General features: G+C 52.4%; 8 protein-coding genes across 8 annotated transcripts; 5 read left to right on the plus strand and 3 right to left on the minus strand.

Annotated features, from left to right (window-relative positions):
• Positions 1-16: 16 nt before the first annotated feature.
• Positions 17-4,026, minus strand: STEHIDRAFT_119470 (RNB-domain-containing protein). Its single transcript, XM_007301345.1, has 16 exons — positions 3,905-4,026; positions 3,680-3,846; positions 3,398-3,558; positions 3,289-3,344; positions 3,075-3,233; positions 2,894-3,018; positions 2,751-2,840; positions 2,378-2,700; positions 1,894-2,315; positions 1,772-1,840; positions 1,535-1,713; positions 1,378-1,484; positions 930-1,323; positions 688-856; positions 351-624; positions 17-291 (listed from the first exon to the last, which is right to left on the minus strand). Exons 1-16 carry the CDS (start codon positions 3,999-4,001, stop codon positions 72-74), a joined length of 3,012 nt encoding a protein of 1,003 aa, XP_007301407.1. The 5' UTR covers positions 4,002-4,026; the 3' UTR covers positions 17-71.
• Positions 4,027-4,261: 235 nt separating this feature from the next.
• Positions 4,262-5,390, plus strand: STEHIDRAFT_93489 (haloacid dehalogenase). The gene is made up of 5 exons (XM_007301346.1): positions 4,262-4,633; positions 4,693-4,744; positions 4,807-4,912; positions 4,967-5,073; positions 5,150-5,390. Exons 1-5 carry the CDS (start codon positions 4,312-4,314, stop codon positions 5,301-5,303), a joined length of 741 nt encoding a protein of 246 aa, XP_007301408.1. The 5' UTR covers positions 4,262-4,311; the 3' UTR covers positions 5,304-5,390.
• A 706-nt stretch (positions 5,391-6,096) lies between these two features.
• On the plus strand, positions 6,097-8,534 carry STEHIDRAFT_166653 (glutamate decarboxylase; the record flags this gene model as incomplete). The annotated part of the gene is made up of 13 exons (XM_007301347.1): positions 6,097-6,111; positions 6,176-6,211; positions 6,317-6,427; positions 6,487-6,585; positions 6,694-6,787; positions 6,845-7,079; positions 7,137-7,240; positions 7,299-7,391; positions 7,453-7,493; positions 7,548-7,970; positions 8,023-8,135; positions 8,197-8,308; positions 8,364-8,534. 13 exons carry the CDS (start codon positions 6,097-6,099, stop codon positions 8,532-8,534), a joined length of 1,647 nt encoding a protein of 548 aa, XP_007301409.1.
• Positions 8,535-9,634: 1,100 nt separating this feature from the next.
• Positions 9,635-10,261, minus strand: STEHIDRAFT_51034 (uncharacterized protein; the record flags this gene model as incomplete). Its single annotated transcript, XM_007300374.1, has 1 exon — positions 9,635-10,261. The coding sequence occupies one exon, from the start codon at positions 10,259-10,261 to the stop codon at positions 9,635-9,637; it is 627 nt and encodes a 208-aa protein (XP_007300436.1).
• Positions 10,262-12,439: 2,178 nt separating this feature from the next.
• Positions 12,440-13,874, minus strand: STEHIDRAFT_154302 (uncharacterized protein; the record flags this gene model as incomplete). The annotated part of the gene is made up of 3 exons (XM_007301348.1): positions 12,440-12,507; positions 12,576-13,073; positions 13,163-13,874. The coding sequence occupies 3 exons, from the start codon at positions 13,872-13,874 to the stop codon at positions 12,440-12,442; spliced, it is 1,278 nt and encodes a 425-aa protein (XP_007301410.1).
• A 281-nt stretch (positions 13,875-14,155) lies between these two features.
• Positions 14,156-16,552, plus strand: STEHIDRAFT_145548 (NAD-P-binding protein; the record flags this gene model as incomplete). The annotated part of the gene is made up of 6 exons (XM_007301349.1): positions 14,156-15,478; positions 15,545-15,670; positions 15,764-15,891; positions 16,201-16,228; positions 16,323-16,444; positions 16,519-16,552. The coding sequence occupies exons 1-6, from the start codon at positions 14,849-14,851 to the stop codon at positions 16,550-16,552; spliced, it is 1,068 nt and encodes a 355-aa protein (XP_007301411.1). The 5' UTR covers positions 14,156-14,848.
• Positions 16,553-16,825: 273 nt separating this feature from the next.
• STEHIDRAFT_75284 (uncharacterized protein) lies at positions 16,826-21,437 on the plus strand. The gene is made up of 4 exons (XM_007300578.1): positions 16,826-17,733; positions 17,814-18,473; positions 18,561-19,797; positions 19,879-21,437. The coding sequence occupies exons 1-4, from the start codon at positions 16,832-16,834 to the stop codon at positions 20,551-20,553; spliced, it is 3,474 nt and encodes a 1,157-aa protein (XP_007300640.1). The 5' UTR covers positions 16,826-16,831; the 3' UTR covers positions 20,554-21,437.
• Positions 21,438-21,708: 271 nt separating this feature from the next.
• On the plus strand, positions 21,709-22,543 carry STEHIDRAFT_93497 (uncharacterized protein). Its single transcript, XM_007301350.1, has 2 exons — positions 21,709-21,964; positions 22,119-22,543. The coding sequence occupies exons 1-2, from the start codon at positions 21,854-21,856 to the stop codon at positions 22,299-22,301; spliced, it is 294 nt and encodes a 97-aa protein (XP_007301412.1). The 5' UTR covers positions 21,709-21,853; the 3' UTR covers positions 22,302-22,543.
• Positions 22,544-22,555: the final 12 nt, after the last annotated feature.

Below are 22,555 nucleotides of genomic sequence, written 5' to 3' on the forward strand. Positions count from 1 at the left end.
CACCCCGCAAATGATAGGATCTGCTCCACTTACTGCCGAAAGATGGAGGAATTCTGCACGGAGATGTACTACTACAACGCACTAGAGTCTACAGGAGTGACTAGAGTCATTTTTACCCTCCCTCTCTGCGTGTTCTTATCCTTTTCTACCTCAATCGCCACAGTCACCTTGTCGAACACCGCAATCTCGACATCCTTGCCTCCAGCCTCTGACGAAGGAACAGTTATGGTGTAGTTATCCGCATCGAATTGTGTCTCGCGCTTGAACATCACCAAACCTTCGATGCCCAGCCTGTATATCGCCGCACGTTTGTCAGCAACAGCGACGGGAGGAAGAGAGAAAGAACATACTTCGACACAAAAACTCCAAGTCCATTCCTAAACGTTCGTATAACAAAGGCCTCCTCTGTGACTTTCTCCGCGCCTGCATCCCTTGCCTTCTCGCCTCTGCCTTTCAAGGCTAAGCCAACATAAAACTCGACGCTGGCTCGCCCGGCCATCTGGGCCATCCTGTGCCTTCGATTGATCACGTCCATGACACGCTCGACGTGGGCTTTAGAGTGTAGTGTGGCGTGAAGAGGGGTGTAGTTGATGGCAGCTGAGAGTTGACGGTGAGCAAGAACGTCTATGTTCCTCTGTGGTTAGATCGCGGAAACGGGTCAGAAAAGGCAGCATGAGGGAGACTTGCCGGCATAACGACGAATGGGACTGGTGAAGTGGGTGTAGATTGGTGTGGCCAAACCATAATGGCCAAATGTATCTCGCGACACACTTCCTGAGCAGAAGTACTCCGCAGATAACATGCAACGAGTAGCCATGATTCGGACAAGGGTGTTGAATGCTGGCTCACTCGGGTCCTATGTGCACGTCATCAGTCCATATGCTCAAAACACATTCCTCGAGCTTCATGAGTAGGAAACATGAACTCACCAGGCACTTATCTAGACTATCTGCCAACGCCCCCGAACTCGACACATCCAGCGTCAAACCTTTTCTCTTCCTCAATATATCCTGCAACTTCTCGAAGTTCGTCTTCGGAGGCGGCAAATGTCTCCTCAGTACCGCCGTCTGCGGGAACGTCTCTTGTATCTTCTTCGCAACGCTGATGTTCGCGAGCAGCATGAACTCTTCAACGAGGCTGTTTGTCTCGCGGAGCTCTTTTTGTTCGACATCGATCGGGTCGGAGGATTCGGCGGTGTCGAGGTGGATTTTGACTTCGGGGGAGGCGAGGTTGAGAGCTCCGGCGGCCATACGACCAGCTTTGAGTTTGAGGGCGAGGGTGTTGAGTAGCCGGATACCTTCAGTAATCTCGTCGTGCAAGTTGCTGTTGATCATAGTCAGTCAAATCATACGCCAGCGAGGACGAGAGCAAGCTTACGGGTCATCCTTCCGAATCTGTGCCTCCTCGTACGTGAACGCAGACTTGGAAGCGATGACAGACTTCGTAAACCGAACATTGACGATCTTCGCGTCCTCCGTCATTTCCTACACGTCTATTAGTCTAAAGTCCAGCGAGATCTCGTTGAAATTCATACCCAGATGCATGAGAAGGCTAGCCGTTCAACAAATGGCCGAAGAGAGCAGAGATTGGTGCCCAGCAAGGCTGGTAACATGTCTATCCGTTTATCAACCAGGTAAACGGTCGTCCCCCGAGAGGCAGCTTCGCTATCCATAGGATTATCCGGGAGTACAAAATGGGAGACATCGGCAATATCTGAAATACACGTTTAGCATGTGAGCGAGAACAACGAGAAGTACTGGGAAAGCCTTACGGACTCCAGCCTCAATGTTTCCATTGGGCAATCTTCTCGCATGTAAAGCATCGTCAATATCCTGGCATCCTGTACGACTGGTTAGTAGCGCGAAGTCAGAGATGGGAATGAACTTAAATTACCAGGTGGGTCAATGCTACAAATGACCATATCCCTCAGATCCTCCCTATCCCTCCAGATCGCATTCCCCTCACTCTTTGGCGGCACTACCCAGTTCTCACCTTCACTCGGTAAACAGTCCAATATTGCCCTCCCGAATGGTCTGTACGGCACATCGAACTCCAGCAAAAGACTTTCCTGCTCAGCCTCTTTGCTTTCAACCTTACCTAGAGCACGCACAAAGTGGCCTTCGGGATACCGTGAAGTGCGATCCCACTTGTCTATGGTGACGAGAATCTTCTGATTCAAGAGGGAGGGAGCCTGGCGGGTGCGCATGCGAATGCGGGGTAAGAGACGAGAAACTGGAGTTGCGAAAACAGTTTGTTGGGATAGTGAGGTAGAATTGATAGATGTTAACGACGTAGAATCGATGTGGCACACATATCTATGTAGGCATTTGGGATGAGTATACGAGGACAAGGTTTGGAGAGGGATAACAACACTCACGCTCGCCAATTGCGCTTAATGACACCAACCACTCGTCCAGTAGGTTGTTTCTCCGCAGACCGCCTTGCAGACTCTTCAGACTGCAGAGCTCTCCGCTCGCGCAAAATAGCCTCGGCATCTTCACCTTCACCCTCATCTTCCGAATCCTCTACGTCGTCGTTCTTCAAGGTAATTTCTTGGTCTACGACTTCATCCGCAGGAGCTTTCCACTCTTTTTCGTCGAAAACCTCGACCACTACGACGTCGCCTTGTACGGAACGGTTCATGTTTTCCCGTCCTACCAGCAATACCGGCTTGGAGAATGCAGGTACGTTGACGCTACCCTATTAGCCCTGTCAGTATCGTCACGTCTGAGAAGGGATATAAGATGTACCTCCAAGTAATTGTACTGGTTAGCATTGAAGAATCCCTGGTGTAGTTCACCGGCTTTTACACCTGCCGTCAGGGTAGAAGGAGGGAGATACTGACACAGAAGGTGTGAGTAGGGTTTTCTTCGGGAAGAGAAAGTGTGATTACCTCAGGATAAAGAGCACCTCTACCAGCAGCTGCTGCTGCAGTAGGCTCCAGTTCGTCCGAACCCGTCGCAGACAACAAATCGAGCAACTGGCCAGAATTTGGCATGCCATCAACATAGGCACGCACTGCGGTTCATCTCGGTTAGTCATGTTCATAGAATGCGACTACCATAGAGTGATACCTGAGAGGCACGGGATGCCATCTTTCTCGGCCTTTTGGCGATTGGCGACGTCGTCTGTCAAGAGAACGACAGGAGGAAGGGGGACATTTTCTTGACCTCGGACTGGGGGGCGAGTGAGGGAAAGATGAGTATTGTACCAAGCAGCGCCTTTCCGGATACCTAGATGAAGTTGTGTAAGGCAGAGAACCGGGAGCCAATACAATGATATATGTACCTCGGTCATTCCTGTCATTTGGAGTTTCTCCTTCTTCACGCACAACGGCAGTCTCGCTGGACACCATAGTGAGAATGGTGCCGCTAGTGATTGTTGTGGCGAGACGTACGATCTGAATTCATTGTAGAACACCCAAGTACGCTTCTCGTCCATCTTTGTCAAGGCCTTGAGACGATTGTAAAGCGGAAGGGAGCGATGCCTGACTTCTTCCAGGACGGTTTGGAGAAGGATGATAGGGGAGGTAAAGAGAGTCGATTCCATGAGGTCCATCTATATACAAAAGTAGTGCATGAGAGTGTGTACAAAGCCACCGTCGATACCATACAGTATACAATCTTCGCCGGAGATGTCACAGGCTCATAGAGACAGGAAAGGTGGGAAAGACTCGGACCTGAGCTAAGAAGACGTTCGTGTCCGGAAGGATGAAATGGCCATTAGGGAATTGCTTGTGATCGGTCGCGCCGTTTCGAGGTATGGAGCCCTCTTCTGGGTTGGAGCACTCCCTGCATCCTTGTATACCGCATACAACATCGTCTCTCAAGTACCGCTCGCGGATGACTGAGCGAAAGTTGACGCTCAGCACACACCACGAGATGATTAGCAGGTTGCGGCACACCTTTGATGACTTTCCCTCTCGCGGTTTTCTTGAAGAACTTGCGCTGGGTCACGACTGCGTCTTCTCTGGGTCGCTTCCGAATTGTGATTTCGACCATGGCGGTGAGCTCGAGGACAGGATGGTCACGGTGGCGAGAAGGAAAGGATGCGGCATCTAATCTAATCTAAGTGTTTAATGCGGCGTTTCGGGTTTACCCGTAGAGGAGTCGAGGCAGACCTGAGGCAGACTGCTCGATAAGTTCGACAACATCCTCCCCTTTCGTTGTTCAATGTGCGCTGGCTCGAAATGTTGGGTTATTTATCTGAAGATGCTAATATAACATATTCTGGAACGTTTTGCGCAGCGTCCGGACTTTGTGTCGCTCTACAGCTCAGTATTTTCGCTATCTGGCTGCTCTTGTCACAATCATGGAAACGACGGCGTTCGAAGGCTGCAAGGCTATAGTCTTTGATCTAATGGGAACATGTACCGACTGGCATTCTGCTCTTTTGCCCCTAATAACATCGCTTCCTCCACTGGCTCCACCCCTGCCGTACACCCTGGGCGAATTTCTCTTGCAGTGGCGTTTGGGTTTCTTTGCAGAGATACACGCTCGATTCGAACGTGGAGAACCGAACGAGGACATCGATATCACACATCGTCGTGTACTTGATAGGCTTGTTGGAGAGAGCGCAGGCTGGAGCGAGGAAATGAGGGAAAGGCTCGTGAAGGGATGGCACAATCAGGTGGGTGAGTACCTTTCCACGCGACTATAAATACCTTGGCTGCTAACTTGCTGTTTTGTTCAGCATGGCCTGATTCAATACCGGGAATTCAGAGGCTCAAGAATAGGTTCGACGTGTACGACTTTTCATAACACTTCCACTCAGCGCTTTGATCGAGGTTTATAACTCTGTCTTCAGCGTTGTGCTAGCCAATGGCACTACACGGCTCCAATTGGACATTGTGCGCTCTTCTGGACTTCCGTTCCACACACTATTTTCTTCGCAACTTTTAGGATTGACGAAGGTACGTGCCGCCAGCAACCACACCTATGAACTGATTCTGCTACAGTTTGAATAGCCTGATCCCGCGATATATTTGAAAGCCCTGTCTTTCCTTGGATTGCATCCTAAAGAATGCGTCATGGTCGCTGCTCACGCATATGATGTGCAAGCTGCACAAAAAGTGTACGTGTTGTCATAGTGTGACGACCAATGATGAAGGTAGCGTCGTGTTGATAGTGGATCTCCTTTGGATTTTAAGAGGTCTGAAGACTGTTTACGTGCACCGTTGGACGGAAGATCCAGATCTCGACATGTCGATTGTTCGTGCCCAGTTTGACGCATTCGTAGATGGCCGGGAGACCACGGTGCACAAGGGAGGACTGTTGGAGGTAGCTGACATTCTAGATGCGTAGCGTTCTTCAGCCATGTTGCGCACAGCGGCCGTATAGCGATATTCACGCAAACTTCACAACCTGCCGAATGATCATCATGGGGTTTACCTGGAGCACCGTTTCTTCATTTTGCTACCTCTCGGTGCCGCGGCTCCTTTCAACGCGACTGCCTGGTCTCTGAACGTGTGTATGATCTCACTTTATTCCACAGACGAAGCATCGAGGCGGTCATGAGTCCATCCTCGCCGCAGCTTGTCAACAAAAGTCAGTGATCGTTTTAGCAACAGTGATCTATTCATGAGCCACATCCAACTCCACGATGATGGTTGTTCGGGGTTGGTTCTGTTGGACCATTCGTTGTGAAGGGCCTGGCTACAAGAGTGCGATTTCATACACCATCCCGAAAGCATACGAGTAGTGCCACTTCCAGGTACGCAAGATTGTGGCTCCTTCAATCGTATACGCTATAGCTCAAAGACAGAAAAAAGTGAAGATGACGGTCAGGTCTGTGATCACTAGCACTGCTGACGCCAAATATTGTGCTCTATATCCAAGTGGAAAGGAGGCAGAGTCGAGTTTGAAGGTCGTACTCATATTGTGGCATCACAGTGCACGGTGGCGCTTGACGAATAAGGGGGATAAATGACGTCAGAAGCGAACGGCTAAATATAGCTTTAGGGAAAGCATCATCCTCCTGCGTCACCGAACAGCGACGCCATGTTCATTTATAAAGACGAGGAGATGTCTGTAGCCCCATCTCTATTCCCCTCCTTTCGGCATCTTCACCACCGCCGAAAAATCCTCCATTTACATCATGGCTCTCTCTAAGGTATGTCGCTGGGTACGAGTACATCATCATTGCTAGAATGTTGACTTTGATTCGTTGATCTTAGCACGTCAACCCCGACCGGCTCATTCAACAGTCCAAGGTATGCACAAATTACTTGGTTTCTCAATGTATTCCTGGAATATACAACCCGTCTGATGTGTAAACGCCGTAATTTGGCGGGTGCTAAATCCTCTCTACACTTTAGGACCACAAAAACCACCACCATCTAACCAAGTCCAACCCCGACACTCTCAGCCACGCATACGGGGCTCGATACGGCACTAGTTCGATCCCAAAATACAAAATTCCGACCAAGGTATGATCCGCTCGCGTGCCCTTGTACGAGACCTAGCAATTGAATGTCCTATGTTACAGGGAGCTAATGCTCAAGCGTCATATCAACTTATCCACGATGAACTCTCGCTTGACGGTTCTCCGCTATTGAATTTGGCGTCTTTTGTGCATACGTGGATGGTAATTATCGATGTCTACCCACATTTTTATTCAATCCTCGTGGTATCCTCGTACTGTGGATGAGTCCGCCCGCTCAGGAATCTAAGCTGATATCGAATAACGAAATAGCCAGAAGAAGCTGATAAACTCATGCAAGAGAACATGTCAAAGAACTTGATCGACCAGGACGAGTACCCCATGACTCAGAATATCCACACCCGCTGTGCGACTTTTTTTTCTTCAGATGCCTGTATCAATAGCTAATTCTCATCTCTTCCAGGCATCTCCATCCTTGCAGACCTCTGGCATGCACCATCCTCTCATCAGGCTGTTGGAACGGCCACCACTGGCTCCTCGGAGGCCGTCCAGCTTGGTGGTCTTGCCATGAAGAGAATCTGGCAAGAAAATCGCAAGAAGGCGGGCAAATCTATCCACGAGCCGGGACCCAACATTGTCATGGGCAGTAATGCTCAAGTTGCTTTGGAGAAGTTCGCGAGGTACTTCGAGGTTGAGATGTAAGATTCTGTCATCATTACATCCAACGGAAAGCTGAACCCTGTGTGGATTGTCAGGCGCCTGGTCCCTGTCTCTGTGGAGAGTAAGTACAGGCTTGACCCCAAGAAGGCTATGGATTACGTGGACGAAAACACCATCGGTGTTTATGTCATCCTGGGCAGTAAGAACTCTCAGATAATCATCGTGCCTCATCCAGCGAAGTGACACTATTTTTCCAGGCACTTACACAGGTCACTACGAGCCAGTCAAGGAGATGTCAGACTTGTTGGACGAGTATGAAGCCAAAACTGGCCATTTCGTCCCTATCCACGGTATTTGATGACAATATGCCCTCATTGGTGACGGTCTTCAGCATTGATTCTCTTCCCCTAGTTGACGGTGCTTCTGGAGCATTTGTGGCACCTTTCGCCAACGTAGGTTCCTTTCCGACTACTAAATGATCCAACACCTTATGTTCGTGATCACAGCCCAAACTCCCCTGGGACTTCAAGCTGCCCCGTGTCGTTTCCATTAACACATCTGGCCACAAGTTTGGCCTTGCCTATGTCGGTGTCGGCTGGATCATTTGGCGTGATCAAGCACACCTACCCAAGGATCTCATCTTCGAACTTCACTACCTCGGCTCTGTCGAGTACTCCTTCTCTTTGAATTTCTCTCGGCCCGCCGCACCTATCATCGCGCAGTACTTCAACTTCTTGCATCTTGGATTCGAGGGTTACCGCAATGTGGCGCTTGCGGATTTGAAGAATGCGAGGACGCTTTCGAGGGCTTTGGAGAACAGCGGGTACTACTTCGTCTTGAGCGATATCCATCGCAAGATCGAGCAGGAAGGGGGAGTGACTGGAGCTGCGAAGCAAGCTCTGGCCGCACTTGATGATGAAGATATCGAGGTCGGTGACGAAAATTATAGGCCTTGATCGTCCTCCTCACCCTTCGATTTAGAACTACGTACCTGGTCTTCCCGTCGTCTCGTTCCGTTTCTCGGATGGCTTCAAGCAGAAGTACCCGGACATACAACAGAAGTGGATTCAAACCCTTCTTCGCACGAAGGGATGGTACGTCTGTCGTTCTCCTGTTTTTGGTGCGAAGCCTCACCATCAATGTGGTCTTGCATAGGATTGTGCCCAATTACGAGTTGTCACCAGACCTTGATCAAGTAGAAATTCTCCGTGTTGTCGTCAGAGAGAACATGACTGAGGCTCTCATCGATCGACTTGTCGCAGACCTGGTGAGCCACCTCCTCGCGCCATTATGCGATGTATCTGACCGTGAAATCTCCATAGATTGAGGTAACGGAGTCGCTTGCGAAGGAAGACTCTCCGGCACACGCACTGGCCTCTCTTGGAGCTCACACACACCGTCTCTCCAGCCACGAGGACGAACATGGACGTATCCAGGAGCATGAACACAAAGGCGGTCAAGAATATTCGGGCACCTATGCGAAGACATGTTAGGCAGGTTGTTCGGATATACAGCGCACAGAAGCACGGAAGAAGTTGGTCAGGTTGTAGGATAAGAAGAAGAATACATGGACAGTCGAGCTCCGACAAAATGTAATCTATAGCACACAAATTCGTTTGCGTGAAAGCCGAGAGCGTTTCTGCACGACTCGATGATCTTGCTAAGACTTGGCCAACACTGAGTATGCAATGTACCGATGATGCGAGATTTCTCAGTCTTACCGAGTTCAGGCTAAGGAGGACATCTAGGACACCTAAACTCTTGCGCGCTGTTCGTGTCTGTACCTTGACTTCGAACGATCCAGAGCCATGTAAAATATCATTCATACACTCCCCCCAACTGAAATTCAATGCTACTGGTACATTGGAGATGGTTCCGCATGAAGCCACTCGATCTTACCGTTCTCACACGTGAGGTCAAGGCATGAGTTGAGATATACAGGTTGCGACAAGGTGAATGAGTCGTAGTTTCAGCGACGTGCCGCTGGTCGCACTCTTGCATTCGCATCGATGGGAGAGCTAGACTCTGCTGTGAAAAGCATGATGATTAATAAGCTTCTTCTACGTCACGACAATTGCATGTTCGCTGTATTCACCCTGAGCTTCTTTCCGTGCAGCAGCATTCATCCTCTTCTTCCTCATATTATCCACCATCTTCCAATGCCTTTCATTCTCCATGACCGCACGACACACCCAGCAGTTCAGATTCGCCCCTCCCGCCTTCGATCTCGCATTCATTGTCCAAGCGTTCTGAGAAAACGAAGCGTCAGTCAGATATCTCCTGCACTTGCCACACATCTTCTTTGGCCCAGGTGCGGGCTCAGTGATGATCTCCAAAGGGAGGAACGAGCTACGAAGGAAGTAGTTCATGGTTTGGGTAGGCTGACGGCCTGGACCGGACCAAAAGGAGACGTAGGAGGCGCTTTGCGAAAGTAAGGAGGGAAGTCTCGCGTTGGTGATGTACAAGCGGGACTTGAAGAGGGCGTAGAGAATGGCGATCATGTCGACATCCATGGCTGCGTAGTCGATATATGCTTGCGGGAGGGGGCGGGCGTCCCATAGACTGTGGTCGACTGAGGAATACAGTTTGTAGATCAGTGTGCCACCCCGGAGGTCCCGTGCATACGAAACATACCGGGAATCTTTTTGAACTGTTCTCCTACGCTCGGTTGATGCTCCTTAACTGCCTGAGACAAACCCGACAGTCGGTGTACGAGCGAATATGTTTGCATGGCACGGTTCTCGTTCGACAGCGTACGCGGGTCTACACCTCCAATGAATCGTTTTACGTGTTCTTGAATGGTCTCCCCTCGTAGCTCGCGAGAGTGGATATCGACGAGCTGGAGGTCCAGGACATTACGAAGGTCGACTCTGAAGTAGTGATGTAAGGCGCTTGAATCCATCCGCCCATCCCAGACAACTTTCAGGACTTTGGGTGAGGTCAAGAGGGCGAATAGTGGTTTCAGGGAGACGGGTTGGTGTGTCAATGTGAGAGATGTTATATCGAAGATGAAGGTTTGGCCATTGCGATCACCATCGGATTGGCGAGAGTTGCTGTGGAAGGGTGCAGAGCGGACGGTGATGAGGGAGAGAGTACCGCCTACGGTGCCTAGTTTGACCCCTTCACAGTCGAAGTATAAAGTGCGAGAAGAGGAAAGAGCAGCCACGGCAGAAGTGAATGAAGCTCTGTCGTCACATAACACTGGCACTATGTTATCCATAGCTGATGAGAACGAATTGTGATCAGATGGCAATATAGCTCTCTGTAGATGTTGTGTAGTGGGAGTAGAGAGACATGGAGTCTCCTTTTGACCAAGTCTGAGCGGTATTTATGTGGCGTTTGGTGAGAACCGAAGTCAATCATAGCACAATCAGGTTCCACATGAAGGGATCGTGGTCATCAGAACTCAAACACTAACTTCACACCAGCATGTATGCGATGCTGAGATGCTGAGGAAACGGCGGGGAAAGGACAAGGGGGGATCGTGATGCAAACGGGGTGTAGACGGGATACAGCTTGAGGAAGAAGTTCGCACGGGGTTAACCGCGAATGAGCATGCAGTCTGTGCGATAATGCGGTGGAACCAACTCGATATTAAAGAAGGTGAAGACATGGCAATGAACCCTGTCGCTGATATCCGTCAGGTTGTCAATGAACAACAAGATCTGACGTCAATAGGAAATCATGTAACCCGTCGAGTGAATTATGCACTCTCCGTAGTGCTACCTAGTCTCCCGAAGGCAGGTCAGACTAGACTTCAACCGGGCAAGGTCTGACGTCTGCTTTCCTCACTAGAGTCATTGACGCGAGGGTCCCTGTGCCCCCACTGGCTCCACCGCACCTCGAGGGGTGCGGACTCTAACCTCACGAACAACACACGAATGTCAACGTCGACTTTGAGCGCGAGCTACTGCAGCGATGGAAAAACGTACCCAATTCCCTACGCGGCTTCTCTCCGTCCAGCAGCATTCATCCTAATTACCCACCATCTCCCAATGCCTTTCATTCTGTATGACCGCACGACATACCCAGCAGTTCAGATTCGCCTTCGTTCTCCAAGCGGTCGGGGAAAAGGAAACCTCAGTCAGCCCTCTCCTGCACTTGCCACACATCTTCTTCGACCCAGTGGGCTCGGTGATGATCTCCAAAGGGAGGAATGAGTTCCGAAGGAAGTAGTTCGTGGTTTGAGTAGGCTGACGGCCTGGACCGGACCAAAAGGAGACGTAGAGTGCGCTTTGCGAGAGTAAGGAGGGTAGCTTCGCGTTGGTGATGTACAGGCGGGACTGGAAGAGGGCGTAGAGAATGGCGATCATGTCGACCTTCCTCGCTGCGTAGTTGATATATGCTTGCGGGAGGGGGCGGGCGTCCCATAGACTGGGGTCGACTGAACGAATAATGCAGTTTGTAGTTCAGTGCATGACCTCAGAGGTCCCGTGCACACGAAATCGAAAGCACTCGTACATACCCCGTTTGTGCTGGTCCCTCACGCTCGGTTGATGCTCTTCGACGGCTCGAAACAAGCTTGACAGTCGATCTACGTGCAGATATGTATATATCGCACTGTTCTCGTCCGACAGCGTACGCGGGTCTACACCTCCACCGAATCGTTTTACGTGCTGTTGAATGGTCGGCTCTTGTAGCGCGCGAGAGCGGACGTCGACGAGCTGGAGGTCCAGGACGTTACGAAGATCGACTCTGAAGTAGTGATGTAAGGCGCTGGAGTCCATTCGCCCATCCCAAACAACTTTTAGGACTCTGGGTGAGGTCAAGAGGGCGAAGAGGGGTTTAAGGGAGAAGGGTTGTTGTTGTTGTTGTGCGAGAGATATCATATCGAAGATGAAAGTTTGGGCATTGACAATACGATCGGATTGAGGAGAGTTGTTGGAGGAGGGTGCAGAGCGGATGGTGATGGTGGAGAGTGTGCCGCCTACGGTACCTAGGTGGACCCCTTCACAGTCGAAGTATAAAGTGCGAGAAGAGGAAAGAGTAGCCACAGCAGAGTTGAATGAAGCCTCGTCGACGCATAGCACTGGGATTGTGCTGTCCATAGTTGGGGAGGTCGAGTCGTGACGAGAAGGAAATAAGACTCGCTTGGAGAGGGCTTAGAATTGGTGTGTAGTGGGAAAAGAGGAGAATTATGGATGCTCCTTTTGAACCAATCTTAGCGGTATTTTTGTGGCGTCGGTGGGAACCACAGTCAATCATAGCATGATCGGTGGAGGGATCGTGGTCAGCAGAACTCAAACACGAGATATGGAGGAAACGGCGAGGAAAGAATTAGCATGGATGTGATGCAAAGTGGTACAGTCTGAATGTGAATTGTGTCGCGTTGCTTCACACATGATTGAACGCGAACAAACTATTTCAATCGGACAACGTTTGACGCCCACTTTCCTGACTAGAGTCGTTGACGAGAAGTTCCCTGTTCCTCCACCGGCTCAACCGCATCTGGAGAGGACGCAGACTCTAAGCTCACGAACAGCGAATGTCAATTATCAAGATCGAACTACTACAACAACGACAAAAAAACGTACCCAGTTCCCTACGCGCCCTCTCCTCATCCTTCTTCTGCATCATCCTATCCCTCGTCTTCCAATGCCACAAATTATCCGTCACCGCCCAACACACCCAACAACACCTCAGACTCGTCTTCGTCCACCCCGCCCTATTGAAACTACCCTGGCTCAACGCACGCTTACATTTCTTACACATCTTCTTCACCGTCGCGGGCTCGTGCTCGGGCTCGTTAGTCTGCCTTCCACCTCGGCGAAGAGGGCCGGGATCGTCGATGAGTTCGAGTGGCAGGAACGGGTTCTGTTCGAAATAGTTTCGAGTGACACCGGAAGGCTGACGATCGGACCAGTAAGTGATGTAGCGTTCGCTCTCAGTTAAGAGAGGCTCTCGAGATTTTGGGGTTATATATTTGCGGGCGAGGAAGTAGGCGTGGAGAGATGCAATCATGTGGATGTCTGTGGCGGCGTACTTGAGATGTTCGGCGGGGAGGGGGCGGGTGGACCAGAGGTTGTGATTGACTAGAGTTTCAATTGATGAAGAGTTAGCGGATTCGGTGATGAGGACAGGGACAGGGTGTGAGGTTAGAGAATGAGTGATATGGATGTACCTCGATCCTTCTTGAACCGCTCAAAACCCTCCGGTCGGTGTTCTTTCACAGCCTGCAACAAACTCGACACCCGCCTTACATTCCGATATCTCCACCACGCGTCGTCCCTCTGCAGCAGCCTCGCCAACACACAACCATCTCGTAACCTCTTCAGATGATCGGCTTTGCCTTCCCCGCGGACGGTACGCGAATGCAGATCCACGACTTGGAGGTCGAGTACGTGATTGAGATCGACGTGCAGGTCGGATGAGTGGTGTAGAGCGCTATAGTCCATCCGGCCGTCCCAGACTATTTTGAGGATGGAGGGGGAGGTGAGGAGGCGGAAGACGGGTTGTAAGTCATGATTAATTCGTTTGAGTGTCGTGATGTCGAATATATAAACTGGAGGAGATTCAGAGGGCGGCGGGTCCGTGGTGATGGCAGGACTCGGATTGATTTGAGGAGCTACGGCTTGGAGGGTAAGCAGACAGAGCTCCCCGTCGGCCGTGCCCAGGTCGACGCCTTCACAGTCTAAGATCAGAGTGGTGCAGGAAGACAGGGAGCTGAGCGCGTTTGTGCAAGAGGCGGCGTCGTCACATAATACGGGTGCGGGGTAGGTCGACTCGGGTGACAGTGACTGTGGCGGGGTAGATGCGGATGACGGCGGCGAGGGTGAGGGTGAGGGCGATGGTGAAATGGATGGCGCAGGAGAGGAACAAGGAGAGACCGACATTGATGCTCTTTACTGTCGATAACGATACCAAAGAAGCAGAGAAGGGAGCTCATCCCAGTATATGAAGAGATCCGCATAGTTTGTGTGGCGTGGAGGTGATCCAGAAGCGCTATTTTCATCAGGCTCAAGCACGTTTTGTAGATCCAAAATGCTCGTCTATTCAAGTGTAGATTGATAACAGATATAGACGGAATTATGCATATGAAAACGGACGGACGGAGGGCGCCCTTGAGCTTGAGTATATAAGACGTACTCGCGTCATGTAAGGCAAAGCCCCTATTCGCCACCCAAGCGACCGACAACAATTGGACAACCTGATTTGGAAACGAAAATTGGACGTCATCTGGCGTCCACACCAAGCAAGGCATCAGACATTTGACTATGAATGTCCCATGCTCGCAGGCCAAACTCTGCATGATATCGATCTCGAAGTCAGTCTTGGGCAATGGGCTTTCTTTTACAAGTATAAAGCTGGTAAGGCCGCACTACCTCGCAATGAAGAAGTTGCAAGACCATCTATGTATATGCCCGTGAAAGGACGTAAAACGCAAAGCCTGTACGCGTCCAACTTTCTAACACTCTCGATCAGATCGAGAAATCCTCTCAGTTCTCAGTTGACACTGCGACCTTCTCCGCCGGAAGTCAAGGTCACTGGACGAAGGTCATCTGCCCATCGCGGTTCGCACCGTCCAAACTTTGTTCACGGGCGTGCGTGATATGGGATTAGAACGCAGTGGGAGCAAAGGGCAAGCTAAGGAGCTAAAGTTTGCTGTCTATGTGTGAAGATGGGATGGGATTAGGACGGCCACTCGACTGGCTATAGTCAGGCGTGGCATTGCGAAAAAGAAAAGGAAGGGTATATTTAGGAGGAGTTCTGGACGGCCACCCTTTGCCTCTCCCCGTCGACGAGACGAACGAACGAGCCAGCGAACGAACTTACCTCCAAATCCCAAGTCCCAACCCTGCAAGTCGGAATGTCGATGTTGATGTCCAGGACCTTACTCAGCGGAGCCTTACGCTCTCGCGTCTGCGCACCCACCCTCCGTCTCCTCGCCCCACGCACATTCAGCACCACCTCCCCAATCCCAGCCCCGACCCCGACCCCGCTCAACGTCACCGCAACCAAAGGCACCCTCCCCGTACAATCCACCTCCCCGCACGCCCCCCTCGGCGTCCTCGCCGCCCTCGCCTATGCCTCCTCCCCGTCCTCCCCCTCGCTGACCCCCCGCTCTAAGCTCTCTGATGAGTTTTCGTTGGCTGATCGCGTCGGGCTCGTCTCTGGCGCGAATCGCGGCCTGGGACTCGAGATGGCTATGGCCCTGTCCGAGGCTGGCGCGCGTGCGGTTTATTGTATCGACCTACCAGAAAAACCGGGGAGGGAGTGGGAGGCCGTGAGGGCGTATGTGGCTGAGATGGGGAGACGGGAGGGTAGGGAGGCGAGGGTGGAGTATGTGAGGGGGGATGTGACGGATCAGAGGGGGATGTGGAGTATTGGGGAGATGGTGGCGAAGAGGGAGGGGAGGGTGGATGTGGGGGTTGCGGCGGCGGGGGTGTTGAGGGAGGATACGGATTGTTTGGAGTATCCTGCGGAGGAGTTTAAGAAGGTTAGTGTTTGCGTTTGTTCGGGGCTTGAAGGGAGGGTGGTGGTTGACGCGTGGATTATTTGATAGGTGCATAATGTGAATGTGAATGGGGTGTTGTTTACGGCGCAGGCTGTTGGACGACAGATGGTCAAGTTTGGCACGCCGGGGAGCATCATCCTGATCGCGTCCATGAGCGGCAGCATTACGAACAAGGTGAGTTCGCCTACCGTACCTATGAGTTGACGTTGCCGACGCACGACGTACGTGTCGCGACTGCGAAACTGTGCGGTCGCTGATTCTGCGCAGGACCACGCATGGGTATCGTACAACTCGAGCAAGAGCGCAGTGTTACAGATGGGCCGGAGCATGGCCTGCGAGCTGGGACCGAAGAAGATCAGAGTGAATACGCTGTCGCCAGGCCATATCTACACGACGTGAGTGGGTTCCCATTCTCTCTGCGATCCGTTTCCTTTCGTGGCATGGTTGGGGAAGTGGGGTTTGTTTGTTTGTTGAACGGGAGAGAATTCGAAGCGGGGAGACGGGTGTGGAGCTATTAGGAGGAGATAATGCAGAGGAGAAAGGGGGCCGGGCGCGGTCGTTGCGGCGAAGCGCTTGTCGGGCTGCGGGTTGAAATACACGTATGCGCGCGTAGTCCCTCCCCTAGGGCGACGTTCGTCATCGGGAAGGACTTGTGGTTTCCGCAGCGGAGAGAATATGAAAGCTGACGATGGGCTGTTACCCAGGATGACGGCCGCATATCTGGACGAACAGGCGAGTAATAGATAGTCACTACAACTGTGCCGCTTGAAGCGCTGACTTGTGCGTTGTGGTGGATGGGACGAAACCTACGGATGTGTAAATCCAGCCGGAACTGCTGGCCAAGTGGTCGGAGCTGAATCCGCTCGGTAGGATTGGACGTCCTGACGAGCTGCGAGGAGTCGTATCGTGGCTCGCGTCTGACGCATCAACGTTTTGTACCGGATCCGAGTGCGTGTTTGCCTTTGTTGTTTTCTTCTTCCGAGATGCGATCTTGATGGCTTCTGACGTGTGGCGTTGCACAGTATTCTGGTCAGTGGGGGACATCAGGCGTGGTGAGGGAAAGAAGGCTGTGGGAAGGAGTCAATGTCTGTCTATGGCTATGTTGTCGAATATTCTGTAATGTCTGTAGGCAGTTCATGAAATAACAACGGGGGCAGGGCCACGCGGGCATTTCGGAGGAGCGCCAAGACGGAACGAGGGAGCGGTGATGGACGAGGTCACGTGCGGGGAAATGCTGCGGGGGAGAGTGCGCAGCGCAGGCAGTTTCCTCTTCTTCATCGCTCTTTCGTTCGCTCCTCGACCTTCCCTTCTCCTCTTTCGCACTCAGCCCAGACGATGCAGCCGTCGCCAGCGCGCCCCTCGCGCAAACACCGTGAACGCGACCCGGCTCAGCCCACAGATCTCGCAGAGAAACTGATCGCTCTTCAGCGCAGGAATCATGCGTACGTTCATCCTCCTTTTCTCGCACACCCCCTCTCACCAGCCAGCAGCCCATCACCACGCACAAGAGAGAGGGCAGAACGTCCTGCTCCAGTAGGCGCCCGCTCGCCACCGTCCAAACCACCTCCGCCACCCTCACAACCCCAACTCATCGTCTCCCAGCCCGATCCAGACGACTTCTCCAGGCGGCTCCAGATATCCTCCTCCCCTCGCCCATCCCACACAATCTCCAATGCGAAACTATTCAACCCCGACGCAGATCCCATCCCCATGCGTCGCACACACGAACCAGAACCCATGTCGGACTCGCCAGGCAGCTCCCATGCTCGCCCAGCGCCGAAACCGCAGTCGAACCAGCTGCGGGAACCACCACAGCAGCAACGCCAGCTGTACGACTATCGCCGCGACGATCCCGTACGCTTCTCCGTGCAGGCTCGCAAACCGACGCCCACCCCCAAATCTTCTGGCGACTACATCTCCGTCTCCTCCGCATCTTCCTACGCTCAGTCCATCGCCTCCTCCAGTTTCACTCTCTCCTCGAGCACCACCGACGGTTCGTCCGCTCCCTCGTCATTATTTGACCGCAAGCCCCGCGATGAGTCACGGACCAACAACGCTTTCTCAGCTCAACTGAAGAAGTTGTATCGAGACATCTCCGCTCTCGAGACAAAGATCCTTCGCGATGATGCGGACGACGGTGCTGAGGAGAGTAGGACGGTGCTTCGCCCGGGTCCTGAACTCACGTCAGAGGACGCGGAGAAGACTCGGTGGAAGAAGATGATCGAGGATCACAAGTCGTGCGTACAACCCACCTCTCTTTCCCGCTCTATCCTCGAGTCTATCCCCCTATCTCACCAATCGTGGCCATTTCTCACAGACTCGCTGAGATGATGCATCATCTACTCGAGATCTCCCTCGCACCGAGCGTTCCCGCATCTCTACGAAATATACCTGAAAAGTACAATATCATCATTCGCCTCTGGTCACACGCTTTCCACCGCCTCCTCGAGAACCTCCGTCGATCCTCATTCACCTCCCAAGTCGCCCTCGAGCACCTCCAAGACTTCATCTACTACTCCTACACCTTCTACACCGGTCTCCTCGAGGAACGCAACCTCAGGGATTACAAGTCTGGATGGCTAGAAGCTCTCGGTGACCTCGCGCGCTATCGCATGGCCGTCGCTGCCATGGTCAATCCTCCGGTCCCATCTGGCGCTACACTTAGCGCCGGCTCCATGCTTGCTGCGGACAGGTCCGAATCGCCATCGTCGCTCAACCCATCGCGCGCAATGAGCGCCATCAGTGAGAAACCCGCAGCTCGCATCGACGACTCGCCATCACCGAGCGTTGGTATCGTGGCAGCACGATTGTTCGATCTCGAGCCCGAGAAAGTTCGATGGCGGAATATCGCTCGTGAATGGTATTTCGAGGGCATCACCGACACTCCAAACAACGGCAAACTTCATCATCATCTTGGTCTCCTCTCTCGCGAAGCCGAAGGGGAGGATCTGCGGGGAGTTTACCATTTTACGAAGAGGTACGTTCAAGTCCATTTTTTGGGCTATCCAATCACCTACCTCGCCTAGATCATTCGTCATATCTAATCTATTTGCAATTTCCGTAGCATGATCGCCTACCACCCCTTTCAGACATCGCGTGAATCAGTGCTCCCGATGTGGACCCAAGCCGCGCAGGCGCGGCGCTCGGGTCCCGACGCGACCTCCACCGACCTCTTCGTTCTCCTCCACGGGATGCTCTTCACCAACATCCAGCTCGACGACTTCGCGCCCTCGCTTGGACGGCTCCTCGAGCGTCTTGCGCACGAAGATCCCGAAGGCCGTGAATGGACGATGATGGCCTGTGTGAATATCGCGTCGTTATTGGAGTATGGGAAGCCGCAGGGGATCCTGAGGCGGAGTGGGGCAGCTGGAAACTCTGTCGCGACGGGACCGGCGGCTGTTGCGGCGAAGGTGAAGTTGGCTAGGAAAGTGGAGGAGAAGATGGACGTGGACGGTGTGAACGTCGAGACGTCGCCTGCCCTCGAGGAGCTCGACGTCCCGGAGCAACCGAGCGCAGCGTTCCAACTCGCCGCGCAACTCACCTTCGCGATGCTCGACCAGGTCTTGGATCACCCAGAGCGAAGAATAGGAGCGTACGGACCCGCGACATTAAACCCGTACCTGACCGTTCTGCTCACCTTCCTCGCTACCGTCCTCCGGCACCCGGTCGGCCTCGCTTCGCTCGAGCGATTGGTCCCCTGGGCTAAGCTCGCGAGGTTCTTCTCCCAGTCGCCGAGACATGCGATCAAGAGGGCGACAGCGAGCCAGAGCGAGACGTTGGCTGCGCGTGCGGGGTTGCCTGAGGATTGGTGTATTCGTGGGATGGCATGGGGTGGTCGGAGGCTGTTCGAGCGTGGGTTCTGGAAACATGATGAGGAAAGGAAGATGGAGATGGAGGTGTTGGACGAGATGGAGGCGTTTGGGGCTGGGCAGGGAGATGGGATGATTGAGGACGATGATGAGGATGAGGAGGAGGTCGATGGGAAGTTGCCGAGGTCGTTGAATGAGAAGAGGTGGCAGAGGACGGCGTGGGCGGGGACGAGGTTGGCGAAGACTGTTAATGGGTTTAAGTGGACGGAGGGTAAGGCCGAGTGGTGGGTTGAGGGGGAGTTGCAGGCGAAGGTGCATATGTGGGAAGAGGAGAAGAGACAAGAGAGGGATGAGGAGGAGCGGAGGAAACGCGGGCGGAGGTGGGCGGATGAGGGTGCGGATATGATGGATGTGGATGAGGAGTTGGAGGGCGAAGACGAGGAGGAAAGCGAGGATGATGAGAGTGATTCTCAAGAAGTGAGGGCGCTCAAGGTACGTTCTATTTTTACATTCCGTTTCGTTAACCTCCTATTCAGCCCGCGTGTGTTCTGATGCGAACTCATATATTTTTAGGCTCGCCGGCGTCATCTTCGGGCTCTCTTGCAGTCTTCGCGGCAGGCTGGACCGTCCTCGTTGTCCTCCGGCTCCATCTCACGGAAATCCCAGCCCAGAACACCACGCAAGTCGGCCTCCACTCGGCCCCTCCTGCGCATCGTACCAGGCTACACCGTCCTCGTCGTCGACACCAACATCCTCCTCTCTTCCCGCGCTGAGGTCTCGTCGCTTATCACCTCGCACAAGTGGACCGTCGTCATTCCGCTCCCGGTCGTCATGGAGCTCGACGGCCACGCGCTCAATCCTACACCGCTCGGCGAAGAAGCGAAATCCGCGCTCAACTTCCTCGTTTCGCATATTCGGTCGCATCCGACGTCACTGAAGGTGCAGACCTCCAAGGGCAACTACCTTTCCTCCCTCATTATCCGGAGGGAACAGGTCGATTTTGACGATCCCGATGCGTGGGAAAGGAATATGGACGACTTGATCCTCAAGGCTGCGATCTGGCAGGACGAGCACTGGGCGGATCGGTCGGCGTTCTTGAGGATCGACGAGACGGAGAGGAGGGATACGAAGGGCGCTGCGAAGGTGGTGCTCTTGAGTCTGGATAGGATGTTGCGGTTGAAGGCGAGATCGAGGCAGTTGGACGCGGCGGATGAGAAGGATATGGCGTTGCTGTTCAGTGCGCCATGACCATTCGGCGGCTCGTCGTAGTCAGTCCAGTGAACTACGTTTTCACTCACCCCAAACTCAAAAGCCACCCGCCGCAGGCCCACCCGTCATTAGCGGGAGAGCTCGACATCCACCACAGGCCCATTCGTTCGGTGTTGATCTCGCCTCTTTCGCTCCGGCCGGTCCTGCCGCCCAGTCTTTCTCTCTGGCGCTGTCTCTCGTCTGCATCCTTGTCGGTTCTCCGTCTTGTTCTCCCCATTCGGTCTGATTCATCGTCATCTCACCATGGACTCCATCACCATTGTTTTACCTCCCTCATCTCTCATCTCTCACTGTCATCGCTTTCCTGTTTTCTTTTTTTTTCGCCTGCTGTGTGTGTTTCTAATCCCTTTACTTTCTTTTTTCTGCCTTTTCTTTTCTTATTGGAACACTTTACTGCCATATACATCGTTGCATCATTCCTTCTCTGTTTTGGGTGTGCTCTTCCTTTACCCCTTCGTATATCTACATTCCCCCAATCATTAAGTCTCTATTCCTCTACGCCTCCTTTCCGAATTGTGCTCCGGACTGCCAGTCTATCAGCATTTGTGTGTTTATTACACTGTCCACTCGTTGTCTTGTCTGCTTATGCTTCTCACTTCGGGGCTTTTCAGCCCGTACATACACTCCTTAAAATCCATTTCACTGTTTATTCCCGTCTCATCAGCATTTCATCGAGCACCCACCTATCAACTATCCATCACCAACTACTCAGTACTCTCGGCGGACTATCACTGTCGTGTCCTGTTCGTATCGTCTGGGCCTATAGCTACCTGGTTAACTTATTCTTCTCCGTAACTCCCTGATTTCCCTTTCTGTCCCTCGACGTGATTTTTTTCATCCTTTTTATTCCTTCTGTTTTCTCGAACCCAAACCCCTTTTCTGTGCTGAGCTTTGTGTATGTATTGTATAGCGGGACTGGTATTACGTAGTTGAATTCTGATATCACAAGCATGACTACAAGCACAACCCGAGTCTGAGTTGAGCAGGGAGTTCAAGGAAAGAAAGTAGTTGTGAAAAAGTGTCGCCACAAACATTTGGAAAAGAAAGCGAAGTGCCACTAGCTGTAGGTGGCGCCGACGCGGGTGAATCCTGGTGAATCGCGACTTCGACAAAATCACGCTTCGCGTCGGATTTGTTACTCGTTCGCTATCCTCCTTCGTCCCATTCCAAATCTCTGGTGGCTTCTGCTGTACTGTGCGACAGCCCTTTAGCCGTACATACTCTCGAATATTATCAGTACCGCTATACAAAACAGTCCAGCACATCCGAGTTCGCTGACATGGCCGGACCGAACCTCGAAGTCTTCAAGTTCGGCCTCTACGTCTTCTTCCCCGTGCTCGCGTTCTTGCATTATGGAGACCCGGAGTGGTATACGAGGAATGTTATCCCTGTGCGTTGTTGTCCTTCACTTCCGACCATTCCTCTACTCTATACATCTCCATTTGTAACACTTCCAATCCTCATTCACTCTATCTCCTATTGCCGCTGTTCAGGGCTGCTGAATGATTGGTACTGACATCTTGGCTGATTCGGTTCACATATAGTACAAAGAACGGCTCTTTCCCTCAGAAAAGCCAGTACGTGTGCTTCCTTCAAATCATGCGGAAGTGCGGGATGCAGTGGAGAGGCTCAAGGCGCAGAAGCTGAAGCGGAAAGAGGAGAGGGAGGGCCATGTGGTTCAAAGTGAGGTTGGGGAAGCGGAGGGACGATCAACGAGGCTGGTGTAGGAGGGAGACCGTGCAGGGTCTTTGGGAGGGTTCAGTTTCAGAGTAATGGAAGTCAGGTCGTGCCTTTTATTCGGTGCGTTTTCTGGATGTGTTTGGGGGGCATACTCATACTCTAGATTTGGGTTTTATAGCTATATTTATATCGTTCATTGTTTTTCTGCCGCCACTACCACCTCTCAACATGTACTTCTACGCAGTCTACCTCCGTATTCTCCCTTCAACTTGCTGCTTATGACTCTCTTCGACCGTCTATT

The sequence above is a fragment of the Stereum hirsutum genome (assembly GCF_000264905.1).
Source record: "Stereum hirsutum FP-91666 SS1 unplaced genomic scaffold STEHIscaffold_3, whole genome shotgun sequence".
NCBI classification, from domain to species: Eukaryota; Fungi; Basidiomycota; class Agaricomycetes; order Russulales; family Stereaceae; genus Stereum; species Stereum hirsutum.

Excerpts from the sequence above, each read along its gene's own strand:
- STEHIDRAFT_119470 (XM_007301345.1), bottom strand. The coding sequence starts at position 4,001 with ATGGTCGAAATCACAATTCGGAAGCGACCCAGAGAAGACGCAGTCGTG. Across the intron at positions 3,559-3,679 it reads CGAACGTCTTCTTAGCTCAG|ATGGACCTCATGGAATCGAC; the intron begins GTCCGAGTCTTT and ends TTTTGTATATAG. Across the intron at positions 1,714-1,771 it reads AAACATTGAGGCTGGAGTCC|ATATTGCCGATGTCTCCCAT; the intron begins GTAAGGCTTTCC and ends CGTGTATTTCAG.
- STEHIDRAFT_93489 (XM_007301346.1), top strand. The coding sequence starts at position 4,312 with ATGGAAACGACGGCGTTCGAAGGCTGCAAGGCTATAGTCTTTGATCTA. Across the intron at positions 4,634-4,692 it reads GGGATGGCACAATCAGGTGG|CATGGCCTGATTCAATACCG; the intron begins GTGAGTACCTTT and ends TGTTTTGTTCAG. Across the intron at positions 4,745-4,806 it reads CTCAAGAATAGGTTCGACGT|CGTTGTGCTAGCCAATGGCA; the intron begins GTACGACTTTTC and ends CTCTGTCTTCAG.
- STEHIDRAFT_75284 (XM_007300578.1), top strand. The coding sequence starts at position 16,832 with ATGCAGCCGTCGCCAGCGCGCCCCTCGCGCAAACACCGTGAACGCGAC. Across the intron at positions 17,734-17,813 it reads ATGATCGAGGATCACAAGTC|ACTCGCTGAGATGATGCATC; the intron begins GTGCGTACAACC and ends CATTTCTCACAG. Across the intron at positions 19,798-19,878 it reads AAGAAGTGAGGGCGCTCAAG|GCTCGCCGGCGTCATCTTCG; the intron begins GTACGTTCTATT and ends ATATATTTTTAG.
- STEHIDRAFT_93497 (XM_007301350.1), top strand. The coding sequence starts at position 21,854 with ATGGCCGGACCGAACCTCGAAGTCTTCAAGTTCGGCCTCTACGTCTTC. Across the intron at positions 21,965-22,118 it reads ATACGAGGAATGTTATCCCT|TACAAAGAACGGCTCTTTCC; the intron begins GTGCGTTGTTGT and ends GTTCACATATAG.